General features: G+C 28.4%; 3 protein-coding genes across 3 annotated transcripts; 1 reads left to right on the top strand and 2 right to left on the bottom strand.

Annotated features, from left to right (window-relative positions):
- Positions 1–3377: 3377 nt before the first annotated feature.
- LOC121232013 (zinc finger BED domain-containing protein DAYSLEEPER-like) lies at positions 3378–8412 on the bottom strand. The gene is made up of 4 exons (XM_041117272.1): positions 8173–8412; positions 6710–6793; positions 3685–5669; positions 3378–3595 (listed from the first exon to the last, which is right to left on the bottom strand). The coding sequence occupies exons 3-4, from the start codon at positions 4331–4333 to the stop codon at positions 3516–3518; spliced, it is 729 nt and encodes a 242-aa protein (XP_040973206.1). The 5' UTR covers positions 4334–5669; positions 6710–6793; positions 8173–8412; the 3' UTR covers positions 3378–3515.
- Positions 4363–5548, bottom strand: LOC121232315 (zinc finger BED domain-containing protein DAYSLEEPER-like). The gene is made up of 2 exons (XM_041118053.1): positions 4825–5548; positions 4363–4775 (listed from the first exon to the last, which is right to left on the bottom strand). The coding sequence occupies exons 1-2, from the start codon at positions 5546–5548 to the stop codon at positions 4363–4365; spliced, it is 1137 nt and encodes a 378-aa protein (XP_040973987.1).
- A 3931-nt stretch (positions 8413–12343) lies between the features above and the next one.
- Positions 12344–13915, top strand: LOC107933177 (calmodulin-like protein 3). Its single transcript, XM_016865341.2, has one exon. It carries the CDS (start codon positions 12569–12571, stop codon positions 13256–13258), a length of 690 nt encoding a protein of 229 aa, XP_016720830.1. The 5' UTR covers positions 12344–12568; the 3' UTR covers positions 13259–13915.
- Positions 13916–25447: the final 11532 nt, after the last annotated feature.

The raw sequence follows: 25447 nt of genomic DNA, 5'->3' as shown, positions 1-25447 counted from the left end.
AAATTTGTCAACTTAAAATTTTAATTTCACTATCTTTATACGACGTGACATATGATTTACAGAAAATATACATATTAATTAACAAATTTTGATAGCAACTACTAATAACAATAATAATTAAATTAAAACTTTTAAAATACAGAAATTAGAAACTCAAGTACAAAAACTAGCCATACATTTTAACCTTTAAAAAAATCCAATCGAATGCATAAGCTATTCCAACTAGAACCCAATTCGATACTCAACTAAAATTTATAGTGGTTGCTTTTTTTAGCATTTTGGTTTCCCTCTGGTAAGAAACTTCCCATCATCGTGTTGTAGCCACCCAGAAGTTAAAGGTCAAAGCATGTGGAGGATGTGGTGTTAACATCCTTTAATTAAAGCTTTTCAATATTCTTCTTTGTTAAGATTGTGGAATTCAAATGATTAAACTCTACCAACATTTTATTATTTTAACTCCTCCTTAACCGTTAAATACTTACGGATGAAAAAAGATTTAACTTATCACAAACATTCACTTGAAATTTATCGGTATCAAATTTGGAGAATTAATACAAATTAATTATAATGGAATAACATTTGATGCACCGTCGTTACATGAGCATGAATGTGTAAAACAAAAATTAATGAAGGATTTATAAATAAATATGATTAACTTTTTTAAATGTAATTAACTACTAATTAAAATTATTATATTTTCCTTCTCTAATATAATCAACTTTCTCTATAACAGCCCATTTGTCTATTAAGATTTTACCTATTATAGAGAAGTGGTTGTAATACCTCTGTTGTTATAGAGAGATAATTATTGTAAATTTACTGTAAAATTCATATAATGAATTTCATCAAAGGAAGAAAGTGGGAACTATATTTAAAAAAATAAAGAAAATAGAAAACAAATCAACAAAATTAAAAGACATACAGCAAGTGCATGCATTATTACCTTCTTTCACATTACTAATTATGGAGTTCATAAATCTAACAAGTTCAAGTAATCAATCTAAGTTATCGAATTAAATTAATTAATTTATCATGAGTTATTAAATTCAAGTAATCAATTTATAAGTTTATGATATTTCAAATTCATGGTAGAATATTTAATTAGAGAATTTAATAATTTATTGATTTGATATATTTAATTACACTCATCAAAGACTATTTCATTTAATGAAATATGATTAATAAAAAATTCATGTGAAATTTAAACATTTTATCCAAATAATATTTTAATAAATATAATTTTTATTTAAAAAATTATAATTAACATGCTTGTTTATATGAAATAGTTATAATTTTATTTAGAATTTTAGAGAAAATGTTGTTATAGAGAAATAATTTAATAGAGAATGTACTTTATAACTATGGCTATTGCTTTTATAAGGCAAAAGATGTAATAGAGAGTTAAATTTATAACTGTATCACTAAAAATAGTTGTCTATCACTTTGTTACATTTTAGTATTTGATGATGGTATAGATAAAATGCACAAATTGAAATTTGATGACTTTTTTATTTCCGCCACCTTCAGTGTTTCAGCCTGTTTATTAGCTAGGTACAACAGAGTGGTTATTTCTAAGCATAAGAGGTATTTGTGCTTGAGTGGTTATTTCTAAGCATGTGCAACGAAGTGGTGGGGGTGCTTTTAGCTCAAAATATGGGACTTAGGAGAACAGCTTAATCAAAAGTGTAAATTGGAGTTGTGTCTATGGTTGATGACATAAAATTTCGACATGAGGATTGAACAAGTAGTTTTAGGATGCATATCTTAACAATCAAAGAAGCAGACATTTAATTTTGCATTCGCTTCCTATTTATAACCATCATGAGTTGTGTGTATGTGCGTATTTGTAATAACTCTTATGATGAATGGTACAAAATCGTGACTTAGATTTCTATTTGTCACACCTTCAGCACCTCGATAATTGACGTTGCGGTATTCTCTCTATAATTATATAATAATTCTTTTACATATTTAAATTTTTATAATGTTTAGTACTTTTTATAATTTTTTAAAAATTTTATAGTTTTGCACTCACCTTGAATGAATCTAAACAACCATTTGTCTAAATTTATTATACTTTTTTTTATTATTTTTTAGAAAATAATTTTTCTAATGTGGCATATAGAGGTGTCCATGGGCCGGGCCGGGCCAGGTTCGGGTCGGGCCCATAAAAAATTTCAGCCCGTTTTCCAGGCCCGGCCCGGCCCGAAATATGGGCTTGGGATTTTGCCCAGGCCCTGCCTGGGGAAAAAATATGGGGCCCGAGCCCGGCCCGGCCCGGCCCGTTTTGCATTAAAATTAAATTTATTTTTTTAATAAAATTGAAACTAATTGTTATTAAAATTAATTGTTAGTAAAATTATCAAATTATTAATTGTTAATTGTGTTAATTGTTGTAATAAAATCTAACATTTGATTAGTAAATTTATCAAATTATTAATTGTATTAATTGTTAATTGTATTAATTGTTGTAACAAAATCTAACATTTGCTTAGTAAAATAAACTTGATGTTTTATTATTATTATTTTGTAACACTATTAACTTGTTATTTTCGCATGTTACTCATTGAATATCATTTGGATCAAGATAAAAATGTCAAAATTCGAAGAGTATAAAAACTTAGAATAATCTAATTAAAGAATATTGACTAAATTTATAATTGTACACATAGTATAATATTAGTAATTAAATTTAACTGCAACCCTTTAAGCTAAGACTACATTTTTCAAAATCTGACCAATTAAAAAACACCCAAGCTAAACTTAATTAAATTAATTTACAAAAACTAAATTCATAACTTTCACAAAGTAAAAGACTAAGAATAGAATTTAACCTTTCTTTGACCAACTTTTGTTTAACCGCTTTGTCCGAAAAAGGTAAGTTGTTGGATTAGAATTGAAATTATGCCTGTTTAACCGCCACTTTTTAATTTGTGCATCTTAGAATGAATTAAGAACCCAACCAATTTGTGTTAATGTAAAATCACATATTCCCTTTTTAATATAACGTCACTTTTTACCATGAAAGTGGTTTGGAATTGGTCGCAATCATTGAATAATATTAGCAAAATATAATCGGAACATAATGAAATTATAATAAAAAAAAATCAGCAAGCATTGATGTAATAGGTCAAATGCATCGATTAGTTAAGACATCAAATCAAATTAGGCAACAAAATATAATGGGTTGCCATAACTCATAATAATCTATTCAAACTTGGCAATACAATATGGGTTTAAATAATCATAACCAAATATTCATGCTTGCTGTATCATATTAGTAATAATACTCTCAAATCTTCCATAGGTAGTTCATTGCTATAAGTCTAATTTTATCACTTCCAATTCTATCCTGTCACCTAAATTTTATAACAAAATATTTAAACATACTTAATTTTATAGCAATAAACAACAAACCATAGTATTCATATATTAATCCATCAACATATTTAATTTTATAACAGAATATAAATTGTTAGCTAAATTAAAATTTAAACATTTAGAAAGAAAGTATCTTAAAAAGCAACTGAAGAAACCTCGTCGTCATCATCGTCATCGTCGTCATCGTCGTCATCATCATTTTTGCAACCAATTTCTAACATGAAATAAGAATGAATAATTAGATAATCAAATTGATGAAAAAATAATATAAAATTACAACTATAAAACGAGAATAACAATTACCTGCTGAAAATCCCTTAGCTCTCATCCAATCATCCAAGCAAACAACGGCTTGAACCGTTTTTGGCTTAAGTGAACTCCTGATGGGTGTGATAACTTTCTTACCCATGCTAAAAGCCGATTCGAAAGCTACAGTCGATATTGGAATTGCCAAAAGATCACGAGCCAATAATGAAAGCTCATTGTATCGAACTGAACTTTTGCTCCAATAATCTAAAACATCTATTTGGCTATTCAACTCAAGCTCTGGTTCTTCCAAATAATTGTCCAACTGTGACTTTTCACTCCTAGTGCTAGATTCATTTAAATACTTTTTATAATCATCACTCTCATCAAAACATCCCCCAAAATCAGCACTATTATCATCGTGTTCATCCAAACCAGAACCAACAGGAATTTTATCCAAAACATTAGAACTCCCAGCCAAAGAGGAAGACATGGATTTGGATTTCTTAACATACTCATCAAACAAGAGTCTAAGATTGCTAAGAATGGTCTCAACAAAATCTGAAGCATGAACACCATAGATTGTTTTAAAGCAATACTGCACATAATTCAACTTGTAACGAGGATCTAAAATTGCAGCACATGACAATATCAACGAATACTCAGCCCAATACTTATTAAATTTCTCTTGCATTTGCTTAACCATTGGAGTTAAAAACGAATAAGGGCCTTTAACTATATCAACCAAGAGCTTGTGAACCTTCCAAACACCTCTAAAATAAAGATTAGCCGTTGGATAATTAGAACCAGAAAAACACAAGTCACATCATAAAATACTTTCAAAAATTTGCAAAGAATAGCAACATTTCTCCACTCCTCGCTAGAAAGTGCAAACATTTGATAATCTTTATCCCGTTGGCCCCAATAATCTAACACATCTTTATAGTAAAGAGAAGATTCAAGCATCAAATAAGTAGAATTCCATCTCACACACACATCTTGACGCAACTTTTTCGTCACATTCAAATGAAAACTTTTGTCGGCCACATCATAAAATCTTTTTCTACGAACTCCTGACTTTTTTATGTACCTAATCCCATTTCGAATCTTACAAACAACATCATCGGCAAGCTCCAAACCAGCTTTAACTATAAGATTCAATATATGTGCACAACATCTAACTTGAAAAAAAAGCACCATCACACAAAATAGCTCGGTTTGCACGAAAACGATTTTTAAGACAAGAAACCATAACATCATTATAAGAAGCATTATCCAAAGTGATGCTAAAAATTTTCTTATCTATACCCCATTGAGATAAACATAAAACAAGTTCATCCGCTATGTGCAAACCATCATACGGAGGAAATAAAGCTCTAAACCTTATGATTCTTTTTTGTAACTTCCAATCTTTGTCAACCCAATGAGCAGTAACGCAAATATATTCATCATTAGTATGCTCCGAATTCCAATTATCAGAAGTTAGACAAATTAAACCAGGTGCTTTACCCAACTCTTCTTTAACATGATCTCTCTCTTTTGCATAATACTTTAGGACATCCCTAGTAGCTGTTTGTCTACTTATATTCTTAAAATTAGGACTAGCAATTCTCATCATGTATCTAAATCCCGGTTCTTCAACTGTCCTAAATGAATGCTTGCCACACACAAGAAAAGTAGAAATAGCTTGACGACACTCATCAGCATCAAACTTGTAGTTTTTTATAGATGGAAAACCTTCTGGTGATGGTTGAGTGGCTATGGTGTATTGAGTGATGTCCTTATTAACTTTTTTCAAACAGCTATTTAGATGACGTCTTAAATGAGAGGTTCCACTAGAAGACTTAGCAGAGAAGATAGTCTTACAGTGATTACATTGTGCCTTCAATTCATTTTTGTTCTCGCATTCAAGCTTTGTCATTTCATCTCACACCTTTGAAGTGGTAGACTTTTGATGTTTGACAGCACTTTCGTACTCATTAAACCCATCGTCCACAGGTATAGGAGTGTTCGAACTAGCCATAGTCATAAAAATTGAAGTCCTGAAATCCAAAAATGCATACTTGCTGTTTAAATATAAAAATATGTTCAAACAAAATGCATACTTGCTGTTTAAATTGTAGCTTATATGCATACTTTGATTTTGATACAAATAGGTTCATATTTTATTAAATATACAAATAGGTTCAAACAAAATGCATACTTGCTGTTTAAATTGTAGCTTACATGCATACTTTGATACAAATAGGTTTATATTTTATTAAATATAAAAATAGGTTCAAACAAAATGCATAATTGCTGTTTAAATTGTAGCTTATATGCATACTTTGATACAAATAGGTTTATATTTTATTAAATATAAAAACAGGTTCAAACAAAATGCATACTTGTTGTCTAAATTGTAGCTTATATGCATACTTTGATACAAATAGGTTCATATTTTATTAAATATACAAATAGGTTAAAAATTGTAGCTTAGATGCTTACTTTGAACTCTTTAAATGCTTACTTTTATAAAAAATTAATTTAATCTTTTAAAACTTACAAATATATAATTTGTTATTAAATGAAAACTAGATAAAATAGTTTAACTTTGAAAGTTCGTTACCGTTATGTAGAGGAAAACGCAAACAAAATTAAAATGCAAAGAAAAAATGAATAGGAATTGAAATATTGAATGGAACAAAAACATTTATTAGATTTCAAATTTATATATAAACCATAGGCAAATTATTAAATATATAATATAAACCTAAACTAGAAAACATCCTTTGCGTTTAAACAATTGAGATATTCATACTTATTCTATAAGCTAAATTACATATGTACCAAAAAAGAAATTAATGAAATCTATTACAGTGAATAAAAATCTATTAGCAATAAAAAATCTATTACAGTAAAAAATCTATGAGGACCGAAACCTCATATACCAATACATCTAGCAGTAAAAAATCTATTACAGTGAATAAAAATGAACATGTGCCAATAAAAGCATCAGGCAACCATAAAGAGAAAAGCAGAAATGAACAAATTAACCTAAATTGCTTATTAGAAGAGAAATAAAAGTCAAACTGATAAACACCTTAGCCAATTGTTGAGTCTGGATGATATTTATGCACCTCTGAAATACAGGCTGTACAAATTGAGTGAATCTGGTACCTAATGCCTGAAAAAGTAAAAAACATTAATCCTAATGTTTACTAAAATCATGTACTGCAGATTAAAAAATCATGCGGATTGGACTGGCTCCAAAACTAATAAGAACTAGTAGTTTGTACACACTCCCATTTTCCAAGTTATTGCACAGAAGAAGAAAAAGGCAAAAATCATTAAGCCAAAAACAATACTCTGAAGAGACTTCAGATCTCAGTGGGTAAAATAAAAGTAAAACCAACAACAATTTAGCTCCAATTTAGTTACAGTACGCATTACAACATGTATTTGTAAAAAAATATTTAAGAACTTAGCAGTCTATTTTATGATACGACTTTTATTATACTAGCTCATCAAGCAAGCCTCACACTCTAAGTAACCAACAATCCTGAAGACCCATACTTAATAAATTTTCAATTAGGGTTGGCAAATATTTATAGAACTCCATTTATCTCGTAAGTGCATTAACTTTCAAATCGTTAATATTTGACACCACCTATAGAAACTGAGAAAAGAACCATGGATCACCCCCTTAAAGCTAACATTCCTTTCCCCAATGCTAAGACTTACCTTTATAAGCTTGACTATAAGCCTTTCTTGTTTATGTTACCAAAACCCTTTAAATCCCCCATACAATGCCATTCACCTCTAGCAATAGTGTGACATCTTACGACCCTCGTTAACCATCCTACACTCATGTTATGTTCCTTTCAATTTCACCAGAACAACGAAGCCAACAGAGGCAGTTGATTGCTTACAAATAGCTACAACATGTTCCCTAGAATTAAAATAAGGTCGCAGGAAAACATCTTGGAAAATCTAACAATTTCCACCTAACTTGCAGCCTCATTTAATGTTGCCCTTAACTTTAAAAAAACCTTAATCACTAGGAAGACGTGCAACCAAGAGCTCAATCAACTAACAAAATAGAAGATCTTTAACTTAGCCAACAAATCTCGACCTCATAGTGAACATAAGCAAAGCAGTCAACCCCACGCAATGGGGCGTTGAGTTTGATTATCCTTTTCATCTAATCTGTTGACTAAACAACAATCAATTTCCTTACAGACCCCTTCTTCATCATTTCAATGTTTCACCCAATTTTCTTATGGGCTTTTTTAATTTTAAAAAAAGTTTCATACTTCATAGGCTCTTATTTTAAAAGAGCAAGTCTAACAGACATCCATCAAAATTGGAAGTTGGTATCGAAATATCAGGATTACCAATAAGTGGAGACAAATTCTATTCCTAGGTTTTTTGCATCTTCTAAGGCATTGCAAAAAAAATAAAAAAAGAACAGTTGATGAGACATTAAGAAGAATAATCAGAAGAAATGAAATATCTTAAAGAGAATGAAAACAAGGAAATCGAAGAAGATGAGCAAACTCGTACCTGTACCAAACTCCCTTGTATGCTTGCTTCTACTTGGCGATTCGGGAAGAAACAAACCCTAAACGCTTGATTCTGGAAGTGGGTGGAGGACCGGAGGTGGATCGGTGGAGGTCTTGACGGTGGAGGTGGATCGGCAGTCAAGGAAGATAAGGTTAGGGATTTTGAATTGGAAGACAGACGGTTGATTGGGAAATGAAAACTAAAACTAAAAAGTAAAAACTTAAACATAAAAATAAATATATTTTTTTAAAACATTAAAAAACTTAAACTATTATATTTTAAACATAAAAAAATATATTTAATATATTTTCGGGCCGGGCCCGGGCCAAAAAAATTCTCCCCGAGGCCTGGCCTATTTTTTAAACGGGCCTCTTTCTCAGCCCAAGCCCATATTTCGGGCCTATATTTTTACCCGAACCCTCTCATATTTCGGGCAGGCCGTCGGGCCGGGCCGGGCCGCCCGGCCCATGGACAGGTCTAGTGGCATACCATGTCAGTGTATTTAATTTTTTTAATATTTTTTTATGATGTAACATGCAATGTTAGCATTGCCTACCATGTCAGTATGATGCATCAGCATCGTTATAATATTAGCGTTGTTAATGATTGAATCAATCAACTAACAGTTTCCGTTAATCCAAGTAAAATATATTTTTTTTAAATTCATATAAAAAATATAACAGAGGTGAATAGGACAATTTCTACAATACTTCATTAGTTTATTATCACCCTTAATTTGATAAAATTATTTTACTCCTTGGGTGAATTTTATCACATTAACAGTAGCATAAACTAAGATAATTGTGGCATATACCTTCAAAAATAAATAAATAATATTAAGAGATAAGAACGAGAGAGACAGAGAATCTTAAGCTAATTAAAATTTTTTGGTCTGACCAACAAAAGCAACGCATCCGATGCTGCCAAAGCCAAGTTTTTGGATCTTCCATGCCATATAACTGCATAAAATATATTCCAGAGTCAACAGGTTCTTCTTTTTCTTTTCTTTCTTTTTTCTTTTTATCATTAATATGGGTTAAAATATGCTCTAACTCCAGTATTTTTTATATTTGAATTTTTTTTAAATAAAAATTTATATTTATTTGTTAGTAATATCAAAATTTTTCTATTAAATTTATTGGTGTAAAACTTTGAAATAAAGAAAATACTTAGTTAGTAGCTGAATTTATTGGTTGCTGACTTGGCATTTTTTAAAATTTTTGACTAAAGCTAGGGACCTCTTTATAATTAGTCCAAAATATTTTTTGAGGTTTATTTGCAACATAAGAACCCCTAATCCTCATCATCGCCCAACACCAACCATAAGAACCGCATCAATCCTCATCAGTGTCCAACAGCCACCACCACCCCATCTCTACGGTTCCTCACTCCGCTACCCCTGCACCATAAGATCCTTACAATAAAGAACTTAATTAAAATGTTTTAAACTTTAGGGACTAATTTCAAATTTGAGAAAAAATTTAGAGAATTGATCTGAATTAATGCCAGTGCATCCTCCGTTTCAGAGTTGTGTTTTATATTTTTGCTTATAATTTCTAAATTTTGTTTATAGAATTGGAAACTAATCATCAAAATTTCAAAACTTATTGGAAGCATAATTTCATTTTTCAAGTTTCGAGTTTGATTGAATCTTATAATACTATCATGAACAAAATGAAATGAAACTTAACGATAAAATACTATATCCAATTTATATTTTGGGTATAAAAATCAAATTCCATTAAAAAAAAGAAAATATTTGCTACTAAGTCAGAGAAAGTATTTCAATTTCTGTTAAGGTGTTGAGAAATGCTTTGCTGCATGGATCTTATGGTGTGAGGACAGCGAAGTGAGGAGTGATAGAGATGGGAGTACTGGGTGTTGGGTGGTGATGAGGATTGACGGTTCTTATCATAAATATTGGGTTTATGTTGCAAATAAAGCCAAAAAATAAAAAAAAAAGTGTTTTGGACTAATTATAAAGAAGTCTCTAGCTTTAGCCAAAAGTAAAAAATAAAAATAAAGATAAAAATTATATCAACAATTCGTTAGTGGATTAACAGAATTTTTAATGGTAAAGACTAATTTAAGCAAATTATCTTAATCAGAATGATTAAATTGATAAAAAAAATAGAAAGATCTAAGTAAGAAAGATATTATTTTAGAGTGAACTATGATTTTATCTAAATAAAATAAAATAAATTAGGAATGCATAAAATTCAACACAAAACATTAAAGAAAGTAGAGAGAAAAAAAGCAAAAGAAAGTGGTGATAAATTATAGGGCTGCTGGCCTAGGTCGTTTTCTTTAGAGATTATTTTATTTGGTTAATATCTCCAAAATTGTTGGTAATAGAAGCTTGGATGTTGAAATCTTGGGAGATTCCCATCTTGTGAGGTAAAACCGAAAAGAATATGTATGGAGTGTTTTATGCTTTCAAAAACGACAAATCTTATGTCTATTTGGAACCTCCATCTCCTCCTTATTTCTAACTCCATATCAACAACATAGGAGTAGCTTAATTCAAGTTTTAATATTTATATACAAAATGATTGCTACGAAAATTACAATAATATCCTTTTATGTATAAAAAAATTTATATTATTACGAGATATTTTTGTACTTTTACATATAATGTCATTTGAACTTATGCCACTGACATTTATATACTCTTTACTAACATTATAACATATCGATGTGTTATAAAAACATGACAATATCATTAAATAATAAGAGTGAATTTAATATTCTTAATCTGATGTTTTTACCTATTTAAATTTCTTTTTACTTGCAATTTAAACAATTTTAATTTCGTATATATTGCTTAAATATGTGTTATTATTATTAGTTTCAAACAATAGGTTTTTTATTTATTTATTGGATGTTATTTTTAAACTACACTTGTGTTTTAAATACGTGATTTTTACACGCATATGTGTGTGATAGAATTACTAGTAAGATTTCGTTTTGTTTCTGAAAACATATTTATATTTTTTTTTATTTTTAGAAAACAATTTTTTAAATTAAAAAACATGTTTGATAAATAGAAATAAAAATTTTGTTTTCAATAATGAAAGCATGTTTGGTAGCTTTTTTTTATAATAGAATCTCAAGAAATATAATAAACAAATTTTACATGTATATAGATTCAAATTAGGGTATCAAATTTAATATTTGAAAAATAATTAAAAATTTCTTCTTCTTCTTTTTTGCGATTATATCAGATTATATCAATTTAAATTAGGGTCAATTCACTTAAATTTTAAAATAAAATCACTATTTTTACTTTTATAAAACATTTTTAACGAAAATAATTTTTTATTTATATCAAATTTCATGTATTTTCATTTTTAAAAAATTATTTTTAAAATTTTTCAATAAAACATATTTTCTTCAAAATTTTCAATAAAACATATTTTCTTCATTACTTTCATTTTCCATGAAAGTGAAATGAAAATAATCTTTGTTTGATAAACCAAACGGAACCTAAGTCTTTACAAAAAAGCTAATCATGAATAATTAAAATTTTAAACTCTAATTGATTGAATTTTCCAGATAATATAATATTTTTATTTGCAACACATATAAACTACTAATAAATAGCATATAATAATTTGAATATCCAAATTCATTATTTATTTTACATTTTAAAATATTTATTTTAAACTTTTAGGTTACTATATTTGGATATTTAAACAAATTTAAATAATTCATAAACAATTTAATTAGTTCTCTTATTTAACACTAATAACAAATATAGTTTCTAATAATGTAAATTTTCTAATTTACGCATGAATTTTACATAAATTATAGATATTTAATTTTTTTTTAAAACAAGTAATATAGAAGGAGAATCAAAAGAGTAAAAATTTTGATTATATTTTTTTTACATAATATCTAAAACTATTTATATCTTAACTTTAATCCAACTCATAAATAAGAGGATAATAAATTTTAACACGCTCAAATTTATATTTTTTTGTATTGATGATATTATTAATGTCAAATCAACTAAAACTCGTGTATGAGGAATTGATATTTATTGAAAAAGAAAAGTCTAATGAAATAATGAATATATATTTGGAGATGTCACTCATGACTCAACTCTTTTTCTTTAATCACACTTTGCCACATCATTGAATTTTTCTTTACAGTTTTTTCAGTTCGACGCGGTTTTGTGGGATCCAACAGTCCCACCTAAATACGCGTATTCTCTCTCAATTGTTTTAGTCCCCAAAGTAAGCTTCTTTTTTATTATTAAGCTCTGTCGCCCCCAACCAAACCCTCCCTTCAAATCAAACAATCCCTCTTTTCTTCTTTCCATTAGCTGTTTTCTTCTTCTTCTTCTTTTTTTTATGTACATCTTCTTGTTGGTTGTATCTCACTGACAAGAAATATGGTGACGTCTCTACTGTTGCTGGCCCTTCTTTTTATAGCTGGCTTCCTTAATGTTTACTTTTATATTTCCCGCAAGAAGTTTCATGCATGGCTTCAAATTCAATCTTTCTTCCCCAAAACCTGTTCATCAGCAGGATCAGTGGTGCCATCTGGTCCCAAGGCTGCTACTCAAGAAAAGAGAGATTCAAACAAGGTAGTGGAGCTGAAAAGGGTTTTCGCCACCTTTGACAAGAACGGTGATGGGTTCATAACGAAGCAAGAATTGAGGGAATCACTCAAGAACATCAGGGTGTTGATGACGGAGAAAGAGGTTGAAGATATGGTAGTGAAAGTGGATGCTAATGGAGATGGGCTGATCGATTTCGATGAGTTTTGCATCTTATGTCAGACCATGGATGGTGGTACTGATGCAAGTGGTACCAGATTAAAAGAAGATGATGGGATGAATGGAGAAGAGGAACTGAAAGAGGCTTTCGATGTGTTTGACAAAGACAAAGATGGGTTGATTTCGTTTGAGGAACTGGGATCTGTGCTGTTTTCTTTGGGTTTGAAAGAAGGGAACAAATTGCAAGATTGCAAAGCAATGATAAGGAAAGTAGACATTGATGGAGATGGAATGGTTAATTTTGATGAATTCAAGAAGATGATGAGAAGTGGTGGAGGACTAGTTTCTGTTTCTGCCTTCTAGCTACTAATTTTAACTTCATCAAATCTTCCAAGTAAGCCCTTTCCATCTTTCTCTTGCCCCCAATTTTAGGTTTAGTCCCTCTATTATGATAAAATTGAGAATTTTATCCCTCTACTTTAATTTGATATAATTTAATCCCCTCTACTTTTAATAATGACGTTAGTAGCTCCAAATTAATAACACCATTAATGGGTGCTATTAAAGTAATGACATAAAACTTTTTCAAATAATTTTAAGCATTCTATTGACATAACAAAAAAAAAAAGATGATTCCATGTATCACTTTAACGGCAGCTATTATGATGTTATCGATTCCGACGACATTATAAAAGTAAATGATGAGATCATATCAAATTAAAGTAAAGGGGTTAGATATCAAATTTTAGTATAATAGAGGGAGTAAGTTCACAATTAGACCATGTACGTGAAGATAATTGGTAGTTAACCTTCAAAATTGTTTCTTTGTTTGAACTGTTTTGACACGAGTAGGTTGGATGTTGTCACCAACATTATAATCCTTTAATTATCATTTCACAGTTGGTTGAACAAGTGTTTGTATTTGTCTAGATTTTAGTACTTGTGTCTGTATATACGAATCTACTGTATCTGTACATATATATATATATAGGTTGAATGAAGGCTTCCATTTTGACCCTCTTTTGAAATTGCCCCTTTTCTTCATCAATTTTCACGTCCAATCTGGATTGTGGAAGCAAAGAGGGAAAGATCAACAATCCAGGGCAGAGTAATTATCGCAATTCCAATCAGTTTCTGCTTTGAACAATTTTTTTTTGCATTTCATCTTTTAATCATATAATTAGCTTCTAAAAATTCTTCCAAAATTACAATCATTAGTTATGAATATCCTAAAATTCTGATTTTGGTTTTGGTGGATCCAAACCGCAACGTGAATTGGATCGCGAATCTAGAGATAGTAGCCAGCCATCCTAATAATATAGTAATCTGCAATCACCAAAAACGATGCAGTATTAACTACTTGTTTAAATTGGTGTATATGATAAAATTCTCTTCTTGTAATTCTAAATATGTATATTATATGTATTTTATTTTAAAGTTCATCACATCCTCCATCCACATGGATTAAAGGTTAGTTTAACATGGTTTGTCAGGACTATTTTTGAGATAAAAATATTGTTAAATAAGATACTTTTTGAATGTATATTTGTTATTTTATGACACCTTATTTAAAATGGATATTTTATTCTTCAAAAATACTTTAACACTTAAATCTTAAACCAAACTTTTCAAAAATATTTCTCAAAATCACTTTTTAAAAATAATGCTAAACTAGCACTAAATCTTTAAACAAAAGTTAGTTTTCTTTATCTAGAGAACTCAAATCCTATACTTCAAAAAGATCAAGATCCTTATTGCTTTGATACATAACTAAGAGAGAGTTCATTAATTTGGTTGTTGGTTCCGGATGCGTAATTTTCAAAGAAATATTTATAATAATATATAAAAATACGAGTTTAAAAATTCTTTTATTAGATAAAAATATATTATATTATTGAATTGACATTAAGAAAATATTTTTTAAATAATAGAATTTTTATTCCTTTGAAAACTGAGTATTTTAATTAGTTAATTATTATATATTATTTTAATTTAATTATCATTTAATTAGTATTACAGTTATATATAAATTAAAAAATAAATTTTACCATTATAAATTAGTGTTACAATTATATACCATTAAGATTTATCATAGCATTATTAAATTTAATTATTATTAAATTTTATTTTAAATTAATTATCATTTAATTAGAGTTACACTTATATATCAATTGAAATTAAGATTTATCATTATAAATAACTTTGAGTAATATCATATAAATAAATTTTTTATTTGTATAATAGAGTTCTTCTTCATTTCAACTCCACAATTGAGTATATTAATTAATTAATTATTAAATATATATTTAAATTAATTATCATTTAATTACTGTTACAATTATATATCCATTAAAATTAAAATTTACCATTATAAATAACATTGAGCATTTAATTTTTTCAAATAATAGCATCTAAAACATATCAGCATTATTCATACAACTCCACAAGTATAAAAACAAAGTTTGAAGGTTGAATATGAAACATTTTAGTGCTAAAATCAAAATCATTTTCAAGATGGATGATAGGTTTTTTTTTTCATCTCTGTTTTTATATTCATATAAATGTAATATTTTAATGATAATATTTGTTTATAGTTTTGATTTTATACTGTTCACCGTGAACTTGACGTGTATTGTGATTTAATCGAATTCAATTATTTTTAACTATTTTCATTCAAAATTATGTACTATTTAAGACATGTTAAAGGTGACTTGAAATAAAAATTATTGAATTGATCACATAAGAGAATATGACTATTAATAGATGTCGTATTCGGAGACATATAAGGAACATGCTTCATAAACATTACAACTGGATCTTAAAAAGCTGTCACCAACATTACAACCCTTTAATTACCATCTGAAATTTGGGACAGTTGGTTGAACAAGTGTTTGTATTAGTCAACATTTTACTTGTCCGTATATACGAATGTGCTGTATCTGTACATATAAAACCTGAATGAAGCAATCTTTTTTGATTCCATTTGGCGATTTTCTTCATCAATTTTCAATCTCTCACATGTATCTTCTTTCATGTCGAATTTGGATTGTAGAAGCAAAGAGAGAAGGACATATTTTATCATTTTATACTAGGTTTGTCTTAGTTCGAACAAAATTAAATTATGAATTACGATTTAATTAAATGAATTGAATTTTTAATCTCTATTATTCAATTGAATGCACTTAATAATCCATAAAATTACGAGGAAAAAATCAACAATTTACATTAGACTAATTATCTCAATCCCTATCATCAATTTAATTTAAAGTTTCTGCATATAACAATTGAAGTGTAATGTAGTAGTTGTTCATTTCATCCCTTTAATCATGTGATAGGGGATTTTGTTCATCAGAATAAAACATATTTAGTGGTCAATCATTTACTACTTTGAAAATATATTATTATACCTCATTCGCATCAAGACACATGACAAGCCAAAAAGGCTCTTAAAAGTTTAATGTAATTTTTGTATAAATTAATATTTAAGGTATACTTTAAGTTCACTCATATGTGTCAATTTTTGTATAAATTAAATTTTAAACCCCTTATATTTTTTTTAATTGATTTATTTCACCGCAATTTTGAAATTTATTTCATTGATTATTTGTATGTATTTTTTTAAAAAATTATGCATTAATTTTATTATATACGATTCTTAAAATAATAATTTAAGTATTTAATAAATTATTTTAAATAATTTCTAAAATAAATATTAACATTGTAATTTTAGCTTTTCAAAGGAAAATATAATATAGTAATATTTATTTTAATTAACAATTATAATATAATATTAAAATGTATAAACTTTTTAATAACATATTTAAATTTTAAGAAATTAATTTTAAAAATTAGTAACTTTTTTAAACATAAAGGGGATAATTTAAAGAATTTTAAAAATAATTTAATCTTTTTAGCAGCAGACGTGAAATTAAATTTTAAAATATTAAATGATATATTTTCAAAATAGATTAATAAATTTAAAATTTAAAAATTTTCAAAAATAAAAAAATATTATAAATAAAAAATTTAATATATTTTAAAAACACATTTTCGTATAAGCTTAATTTAGGAAATTATATATATTATACCTATTTTTATCTGATAAAACATTCAATTCAAAATATATGAAAATCATAAAATGATTTAAACTTAATCATAAAATTTATTAAATAATTTTTTGAATACATAAAAAGAAAGTAGAAAAGATTAATCTTGTAATTAAATTGAGATAGAGATGGATAATATCCCTAAAACAGAGGCTGCTCTTTTATCCATAAAATGGAAATCTTAATTAAAAATGATATAAATGAGTTTGATTAAAGAGAGAAAGCAGGGGAAAGGCTGGGCCTGGACTCAATGATGAAAGGGATGAGTTGGTGGGGCAAATGAGGTCCTCGCGTCTCATTCTCAGCCCCCACATGGTTTATTTTTCCTCCTTTTTAAAGCTAAGCCCCTCAGGCTCATTCTCACACCTATTTTTTTATTAATAACAACCACCCCCAACCCAAGGGAGCAATCAAGGATTTTGGCCCTCTCTTTTAGAGGTGCTCATCATCAACCCGGATCAAAGTATGATATTAATACATTTTAGATTTATTCAAGTCTGGTCTAATTTAAAAAATAGACTTAAAATTTTACCTAAATTTATCTATTATTATATATATATTGTTGAAATTTTATATATTAGTCATTTTAACATTTTTAACATTTACATTATTGTAATGTTATAGATTCAATTTTTATGTGTTATGAATATCATAATATGTAAAAATAATATAATTAAAACATTGTGAATTTAAAAAACGAGTTAGGTTGGGTTGGGCTCGAGCTTAACTTATATTTTAAACGGTTTTAATTTTTTTGTTCAAACCTTCCCGAATTTCGGACGGGCCTTTGGGTTAGACAGATAATCTGCCCATGAATAGATCTAGTCCCTTTCAAAATAATAATTTAATTAAAGTTTTTAAAATCTTTTTGTTAAATTAAAAAATATATATAATTTTAACTTCTTTCCAAAACTAATAATTCAACTTAAACCATTAATTAAAAATAGCTTCTAAAAAATAAATTTTGAGAATTTGTTACTTTTTTATTTTATTTTACAAGTAGCTTTAAAAAATTGACATGTCTCTCTCTCTCTCTTTTTCTTAATATTTTACTGTATTTTTATAAAACACTTGTCAACCAATAACGCTATTTGTAGAGTCTAAAAACTCCACCGATAATGTACCAAATATTTTATCTTTTGAAAAATAAATTGATAACTGATTTTATATATATATATATTTGGTTCAATCTATGTAAAAAAGTATCATTATGTCCCAACAACAAAAAGTTAATGCCGAATAAGAAAAACTTGAACTGATTGTAGCAACAGTATTATATAATTATTAACCAAGGGCTATAAATACCATTAATTAATCTTAAAAAGAAATAACTCTGTACAACGTAACAAGCATGAAAGGCAAAGTTAAGGCTGTTGCTGTGCCCATTACGAAGCAAACTCGTGCAATTGCTTTAATTTGCTTTGCTTCATTATGGCAGCACTTTCACATTTAGCGACGAAAAATCTCTCCCAAAAAAGTCGTCGAGAATTGCGTTTTCCCTGCACTATCCACTAAATTCCGTCGGCAATGGAGTTCAAAGTTGAAATTCATTAGTAACTAAGATAAGTTGCAAAGATTTGTGGAACCTGGACTGGTCAACAATAATCTTCAACATCAATCAATGGGATTTTTTTTTTAATCCTTTTCTTGTCTCTTTTCTAGCAATCTTCTCAGCAATTACAGCTCCAAATATCATTTGTTTCAAAACCATCATGATGATGACACCTAACAAGGAACCATGCTTCACAAGTGGTTCACCACTTCACCTTTGGTCAGCCTTTTCATAGAATGTCTTTCTTTTTTCCTTTTTCCTTTTAATGCCAAGCAAATTGCAACTTCAATCTCTAAGCTTAGAATTTAAGTATTCTTCTGGTTTATAAAATCAGAGAATGTTTTGGGATTGGGCCCTCAATGTGGTAACTTTCATGTCCCTAAATGGCCAAACCCATTTCTTTTAATAAAAAAAAAAGCACAGTGCATGGTATGGTATATTTATGACAAAACTTCATGTTAAAGGGTTTGGAAAAAAAAGAAGGAAAATTATATGGAATATGAATTGTTTAATTATATAAATGCAAAAACCTTTGATATAAAATCTTACACGTATCGAGCTTTCTTATACACAAATATGAGTAATCAATTTTTATGGATCCCAAACAAGGGATATCTTGTTATTGTTTGCTCAATATGATGACCTTGAGTGGGCTACACCTACACTGGCAGTCTTTCAAAACTATTCTCAGTCTAGACGTGGTGGTGGGGTCCAAGATTGGGGAGGCTGGACCTATTGTGGCTTAGTGGGGTAATGGGTATCACTCCTTCCCTGCAAAACTAACTTTTTTTCATTGGATTAGTTGGTATAATTTCGTGAAAATTGTACTTATTTGGTACATGGTTAACGGTGTTTTTTAGATTTTATAAGTGGATTAAGAGGATAATAAGTGTTATATTTTTATATAATTTTTTTTAATTTTTTTTATTTACATCTTATGATATATTTGTCAAATCCTTAAATAATTTATGGAATTTAAAAAACTTCACTAATATTGTATCAAATTATTTTCCATATTTGAATTGCCTATTGTTCTTTTAATTTAATTAGTTAAGGGTTTAGCGATTTGTAGTTAATTTAATAAATATATAAAAAGAACTTTTAGTAGATGAATCTTAATTTAATTAATATCAGTATTATTATCAATACAAAAAGATATAATATCATATATTTTTTTATCTATGTAGTGACTACTATTACAAGATATATTCTCAAGTTGAAAAATAAAAAAAAAGGGAAACCCAACACTAGGGGATCTCATATCAGCACTAATATTTTGCTTTTGTTCACCTAAAGTGCCATAAAAAAATACCATTCTAATTATATTGGCTTGTGGTAGGTGAAATGACCTCTCACCAAGCTCTCTCCCCCACTCTCTCTTTTAAATTTAAAGAAGGAAGAAAAAATAGAATCCTTTTTGCCTTTTTCAATAAAAGAAAGAAAACCCTATGGCTATACATATAGGAATATATCCCCCTTAGAGAGAGAGAGAGAGAGTTGTGGTTGTGGGTGATGGGATTGCACTCAAAGATGCTCTTGGCTATCTTTCCATTGGTTTTGACTAAGGCAATTATAATACAAAACAAGAACTGTTTGATTTGTTTAATTAATGGAAATCAAGGGGTAAAACAAAATATTTTGACCCCTTGATTTGGAAACCTTTTTGGGCACAAGATCTAACAAATTACGAATTCCTCGTCGGCAAAATATATTTTTTTTTCTTTTCATTTGGTAGCAAGGTGCTTGAATAAATTGAAATTTCTTACAAATTACAACTGGATTTAGATATATATTGGTTTAATAATAAAACAAGTTTATGTAGTATAGAATCTAAGGTTTAAATCTCCCTCTAATTATCCAACTCATATCTTAATATATTCTAAATTGAATTAATATATTATTTGATACCCGAGTTTAACACTTTTTCTTTTTTGAGTAAACTATTTCATTATACACTTTAAAATTACATCATTCTTATTTTAGTCACCTTACAATATTTTTTGTTAATTTGACTACCACCTTTGACAAAATAAACCAATCTGTCACTTAACTATTAAATTTAACAAAATGCTCCCATTTCCTTTTTCTTTTCTTTTTTTCTTATTTTTTTTATCTTCTCCCTTCTAACTTAGAAATCCTAGTCACCACTTCCCTTAAAGATGTTGCTTCTTCCTCTACCAAACCACTATCGGCGAATATTGTCCTATCAATGAACAAAGCCAAAGGACTCTTCTTCTTTCTCTATATTTTCCTTGTTTACCTTCTCCTTTCTTCTCCTTATCACAGTTGTCGCTTCTCACTATCACTGTTGTGATCATCAAATGTCTTCTTCGGCATTAGATTGTTGATCCAAAACCACCAAAGTAAGTCCAAAGCCTCATCTTCAAATCTATTAGATTAGATTTCTCAAAAAAGAAAAAGAGAACCCTAAAAAATGGTGAGATCACTCCCAAAGTTTTAGAATTTTTGTGCTCTGATCACCTAATCTCACCGTTGATATGGCTTCTTTTTAAGATATATTTCGACAGAAGCAACGACAACATCTTTAAGGGAGGTAGCAGCTAGAATTCCTACGTTAAAACGGAGAAGATGAAGAAAATGAGAGGAGAGAGAAAAAATAAAGACAAAAAAAAGGGAAAAAGAAAAAAAAAGATATAACCATACAAGAGATGGATTTAATGTTCGAGTGACCAATTTTGTCAATTCTTTAACAACGTTGACCAAATTTAAAAAAAAAATAGAGTGCCTAAAATAGGGACAACCTAATTTTAGAATGACTAACAAGGTAGTTTAATTTTAGAATGACTAACAAGGTAGTTTATCCTCTTTTCTAATGTGGTATTTTTGGCCCAACTGAATACTTGTATTTTACAAAAGTTTTACATTTTGGTACCTAAAGGTAACAGTGTTAACTTTTTAATGTTTAATTTTTCATGATTTTGTAAATAGAATAAATTTAATGTTAATTGTGGATTTGTTTAATATACAGTCTAATGGATGTGATATAATTTTTTTGAGCATCTTTTTTAATGTCATTGACAACTGAGGTAAAGTGACATACGATTTGAAACTTTAGGTACCAAATTGATATAAAAAATTCTTTAGGTACCAAAATGATATTTTGTGCAACTTTGAGTGGTAAATGATGTAATCCAAAAAGTTAACACTATTATCTTTAGATTTATCCAATACATGTATGGGATTGGACAAAAAATAACACATGTACCATATTAAAAAAAAAGTGTCAAACTCATGTACCAAATTATGCATTAAACGTTCCAAACTTAATCTTAATTTCTAGGCTTTCTATAAACTAATAGTTAAATAAAGGTTAAATTATTCTATTTATCATATAATATGCATAAATTATAGATTTAATCTTTATATTTTAATTTAAAAAAATGAAAATGAAAATTAACTAAATTAAAGTATAAGCTCTAACCCACAACTTATTCATAATATATGAATTAATAACAAAATTTAACTTTAATTAAATAAGATACCAAAAAACTTCAGTATTTGAGGTATCAACAACAAAGCTTACAATTAAAATTTAATCATTATGCTTGAATTTATACAATTTGGTCCATATTTCTCACAATTTTTAATCTAAATAGTTAATATTGTTGGCTACTCTCATTAAAATTTTGACATGATTTTTTTTATAAAAATTACTATTCTTACAAAAAGAAAATTATTTTGGCATGATGTGCCAATATATATTAATCCACATCAACTACTAAAATTATTAATAGTGCTGATTATTTAAACTAAGTAATGACTTGACTTTGTTTTTTTTTCTCTTTTTTTAAGCATTATAATATAATAGTAAAATTATAGTTTCGATTTCTCTACATGTTCGTATTTGATATTTAGTCTTTATACTTTAATTCAATATAATTTGGTTTTTACTTTTACAATGGTATTAGTTAGTATAAATAATTTACATATTTATATATGATAGTTATGCTATAATCTTACTATCACATCCTTTGTATGCTAACAAATGTCCAAAAAAATTTATTTATAGTTAAAAGATAAAAAATGATTTTTTTAAACAATATATATACATATATATATGGACCTTTTCATTTAAAAAAAAGAGAGAGATTATGAACGTGTCAAAGTAACATAATGCCATATTTTTTCTATAGATTATTAAAATGGTTAGATTTTAATTTTGGTTCCTATACTATTTTGAAATTTAATCTTTATACTTCATCTTCTTGATATAATTTGGTACCTTAATTTTTACACTATCATTGGTCAGCTCAAATCTTTTATTTTTATTAAAAAGATGGTATAGTTTTTAAGAGTTGTTAACACCGTTAAAATTATCTATTAAATTCACAGCGTGTTCCAATTTTTTTGTACGTAGTTATCATGCGAGTGTTTTTTTTTTTAAACCGAACTTTCACTCTAATGAATTTAACAAAAGAATTTAATAGTGTTAACAATTAAATTTTAAATTTTTAAATTCGAAAAATAGAGATATTAAATTTAAAAAATAAAAATATAAAGAATAAGTTCTAAATACACTAAAAGTAAAGAGGCTAAAATATATTATAACCTTCAAAATTCACTTTATAATTTAGTAGCCTTATATTACTAAAGAGAGACGAAATACAAGCCGAAGAAGAAGGGCAACTACTAACCCGAGCCATTAGGCTCAATCAGTACACCCATACCCTAACGCCCATGTTGATGACAAATATTAGAAATATCAGAAACATCAGATAAAAGAATACTACTTGTCGTAACCATTTTTTAAAAAAAACGGGTATCGACTTGGAGAAAAACGAAAACGGGAGTCGCCACCAGTCTTTTTAGGTGTGATTGGATCACCTTGTAAAAGTGGTTGTTTTTAATAAATGGTTTGATTTATTAAAAACACAATAGTTATAATAATGAAAATGTATTATAATATAATAGTCATAATGATGATAATAGTGGTATTAGTAATAATAATAATAGAAAATAATAACAACATTAAAAATAACACTCTTCCCCTCCCTTCTAAATCCGGCCATCGGTCCGGTCACCGGACCTTCACGGGACGCCGTCGGCTCCACCGTACACGGCGGCCGAACCTCAAAAAAAAAACTTTTTCGGTAATGAAAATATGGGTAAGCTTCTTACTTTTATTTTTACTTTCGTATAAAAAAACAAAATAAAATTGAAAGGAAAACAATAAACAAACAAAGAACTTAAAATGAGAATAGACAAAAAAACCTCTTTTGCTTTAATCTTTGATTAATCTCCAAAAACTAGCCTTTAAAAAAAAAAAACCCCTTCTAACATAGTCTTGAATGGCTTTTATAGCCAAATTTTACAACTAATTTTTTTGTAGGCAAGTGGAGTGGTTGGGATGGTTTAGTGGGGTGGTTGGAGTGAAGATATTTGGATTTTTTTTTATTTCATAAATGGGCCATTAGGGTTTAGGTGATTGGACTTTAGAGGTTGTTGGGTTTGGGGCTATTGGATTTTTAGATGTGCTTTTTAGCCCGGGCAAAATTTGGGCTGTACAGCTGCCCCTCTTTGCTTGTTGTCGTGTAACGTGAACAGAGCAAAGACTATAAAAAGACCAATTTTGCCCAGGCTCGCCGAGTCTTGAGTTCTTGATCTTCTTTAAATGGCCTCTTGACGGCTTCAATCTGTTTCACTGCAACTAGAAGATCAAGGATCAAGAACTCAAGACTCGGCGAGCCCGGGCAAAATTGGTCTTTTTATAGTATTTGCTCTGTTCACGTTACACGACAACAAGCAAAGAGGGGCAGCTGTACAGCCCAAATTTTGCCCGAGCTAAAAAGCCCAACATCTAAAAACCCAACAACCTCCAAAGCCCAATCACCTAAACCCTAATGGCCCATTTATGAAATAAAAAAAAATCCAAATATCTTCACTCCAACCACCCCACTAAACCACTCCAACCACCCCACTAAACCATCCCAACCACTCCACTTGCCTACAAAAAAATTAGTTGTAAAATTTGGCTATAAAAGCCATTCAAGACTATGTTAGAAGGGGTTTTTTTTTTAAAAAGACTAGTTTTTTGAGATTAATCAAAGATCAAAGCAAAAGAGGTTTCTTTGTCTATTCTCATTTTAAGTTCTTTGTTTGTTTATTATTTTCCTTTCAATTATATTTTGTTTTTTTATACGAAAGTAAAAATAAAAGTAAGAAGCTTACCCATATTTTCATTACCGAAAAAGTTTTTTTTAGGTCCGACCGCCGTGTACGGTGGCGCCAACGGCGACCCGTGGAGGTCCGGTGACCGGAGCAAAGCCGGACCGATGGCCGGATTTAGAAGGGAGGGGGAGAGTGTTATTTTTAATATTGTTATTATTTTCTATTATTATTATTACTAATACCACTATTATCATCATTATTACTATTATATTATAATACCTTTTCATTATTATAACTATTGTGTTTTTACTATTATAATTATTATATTTTCCTTTTTTTGTATTTACTTATACGTTATTATTTTTTATATTAACTAATTTAATAAATATATATTTTTTTAGCATATTTATTTTATTTACATATCATTACTTTTATTATTATTATTTCATCATCAATTCTATTTATAGTTTTTTTAAATAATTTCAAACATTTAGTTTATTCATTATTTCTCTTTCTTATTATTTGTTCGACTCATTTATCTTACCTTCGTATTTATCGTTACTATTCATATTTGTGTTTATATTTATCTTGTTATAGTTATTGATTTTTATTTGTTATGCATTCTTTATTATCTTGTTCAGGCACGTTTTCTCGAATTTCCTAATACCGAATATTGTCTTTATTTTAAAACAAATTCTTACTTCAAGGTGACAAAGTGTCATACCCAGTAAGTTAGGGCACAACACCTCGTACTTTCGAAAATAA

The sequence above is a fragment of the Gossypium hirsutum genome, chromosome A07 (assembly GCF_007990345.1).
Source record: "Gossypium hirsutum isolate 1008001.06 chromosome A07, Gossypium_hirsutum_v2.1, whole genome shotgun sequence".
In the NCBI taxonomy this organism is placed as follows: Eukaryota; Viridiplantae; Streptophyta; class Magnoliopsida; order Malvales; family Malvaceae; genus Gossypium; species Gossypium hirsutum.
This window is presented reverse-complemented; position numbering and strand designations above follow the sequence as displayed.

What these genes read in the sequence shown, in the direction of transcription:
- LOC121232013 (XM_041117272.1), bottom strand. Translation starts at nt 4,333, where the DNA reads ATGGTTAAGCAAATGCAAGAGAAATTTAATAAGTATTGGGCTGAGTAT. An exon ending in AGCTAAGGGATTTTCAGCAG is followed by an intron (nt 3,596 to 3,684) that starts GTAATTGTTATT and finishes ATTTCATGTTAG; the next exon opens with AAATTGGTTGCAAAAATGAT.
- LOC121232315 (XM_041118053.1), bottom strand. Translation starts at nt 5,548, where the DNA reads ATGACAAAGCTTGAATGCGAGAACAAAAATGAATTGAAGGCACAATGT. An exon ending in CCGAGCTATTTTGTGTGATG is followed by an intron (nt 4,776 to 4,824) that starts GTGCTTTTTTTT and finishes TGAATCTTATAG; the next exon opens with TTAAAGCTGGTTTGGAGCTT.
- LOC107933177 (XM_016865341.2), top strand. Translation starts at nt 12,569, where the DNA reads ATGGTGACGTCTCTACTGTTGCTGGCCCTTCTTTTTATAGCTGGCTTC.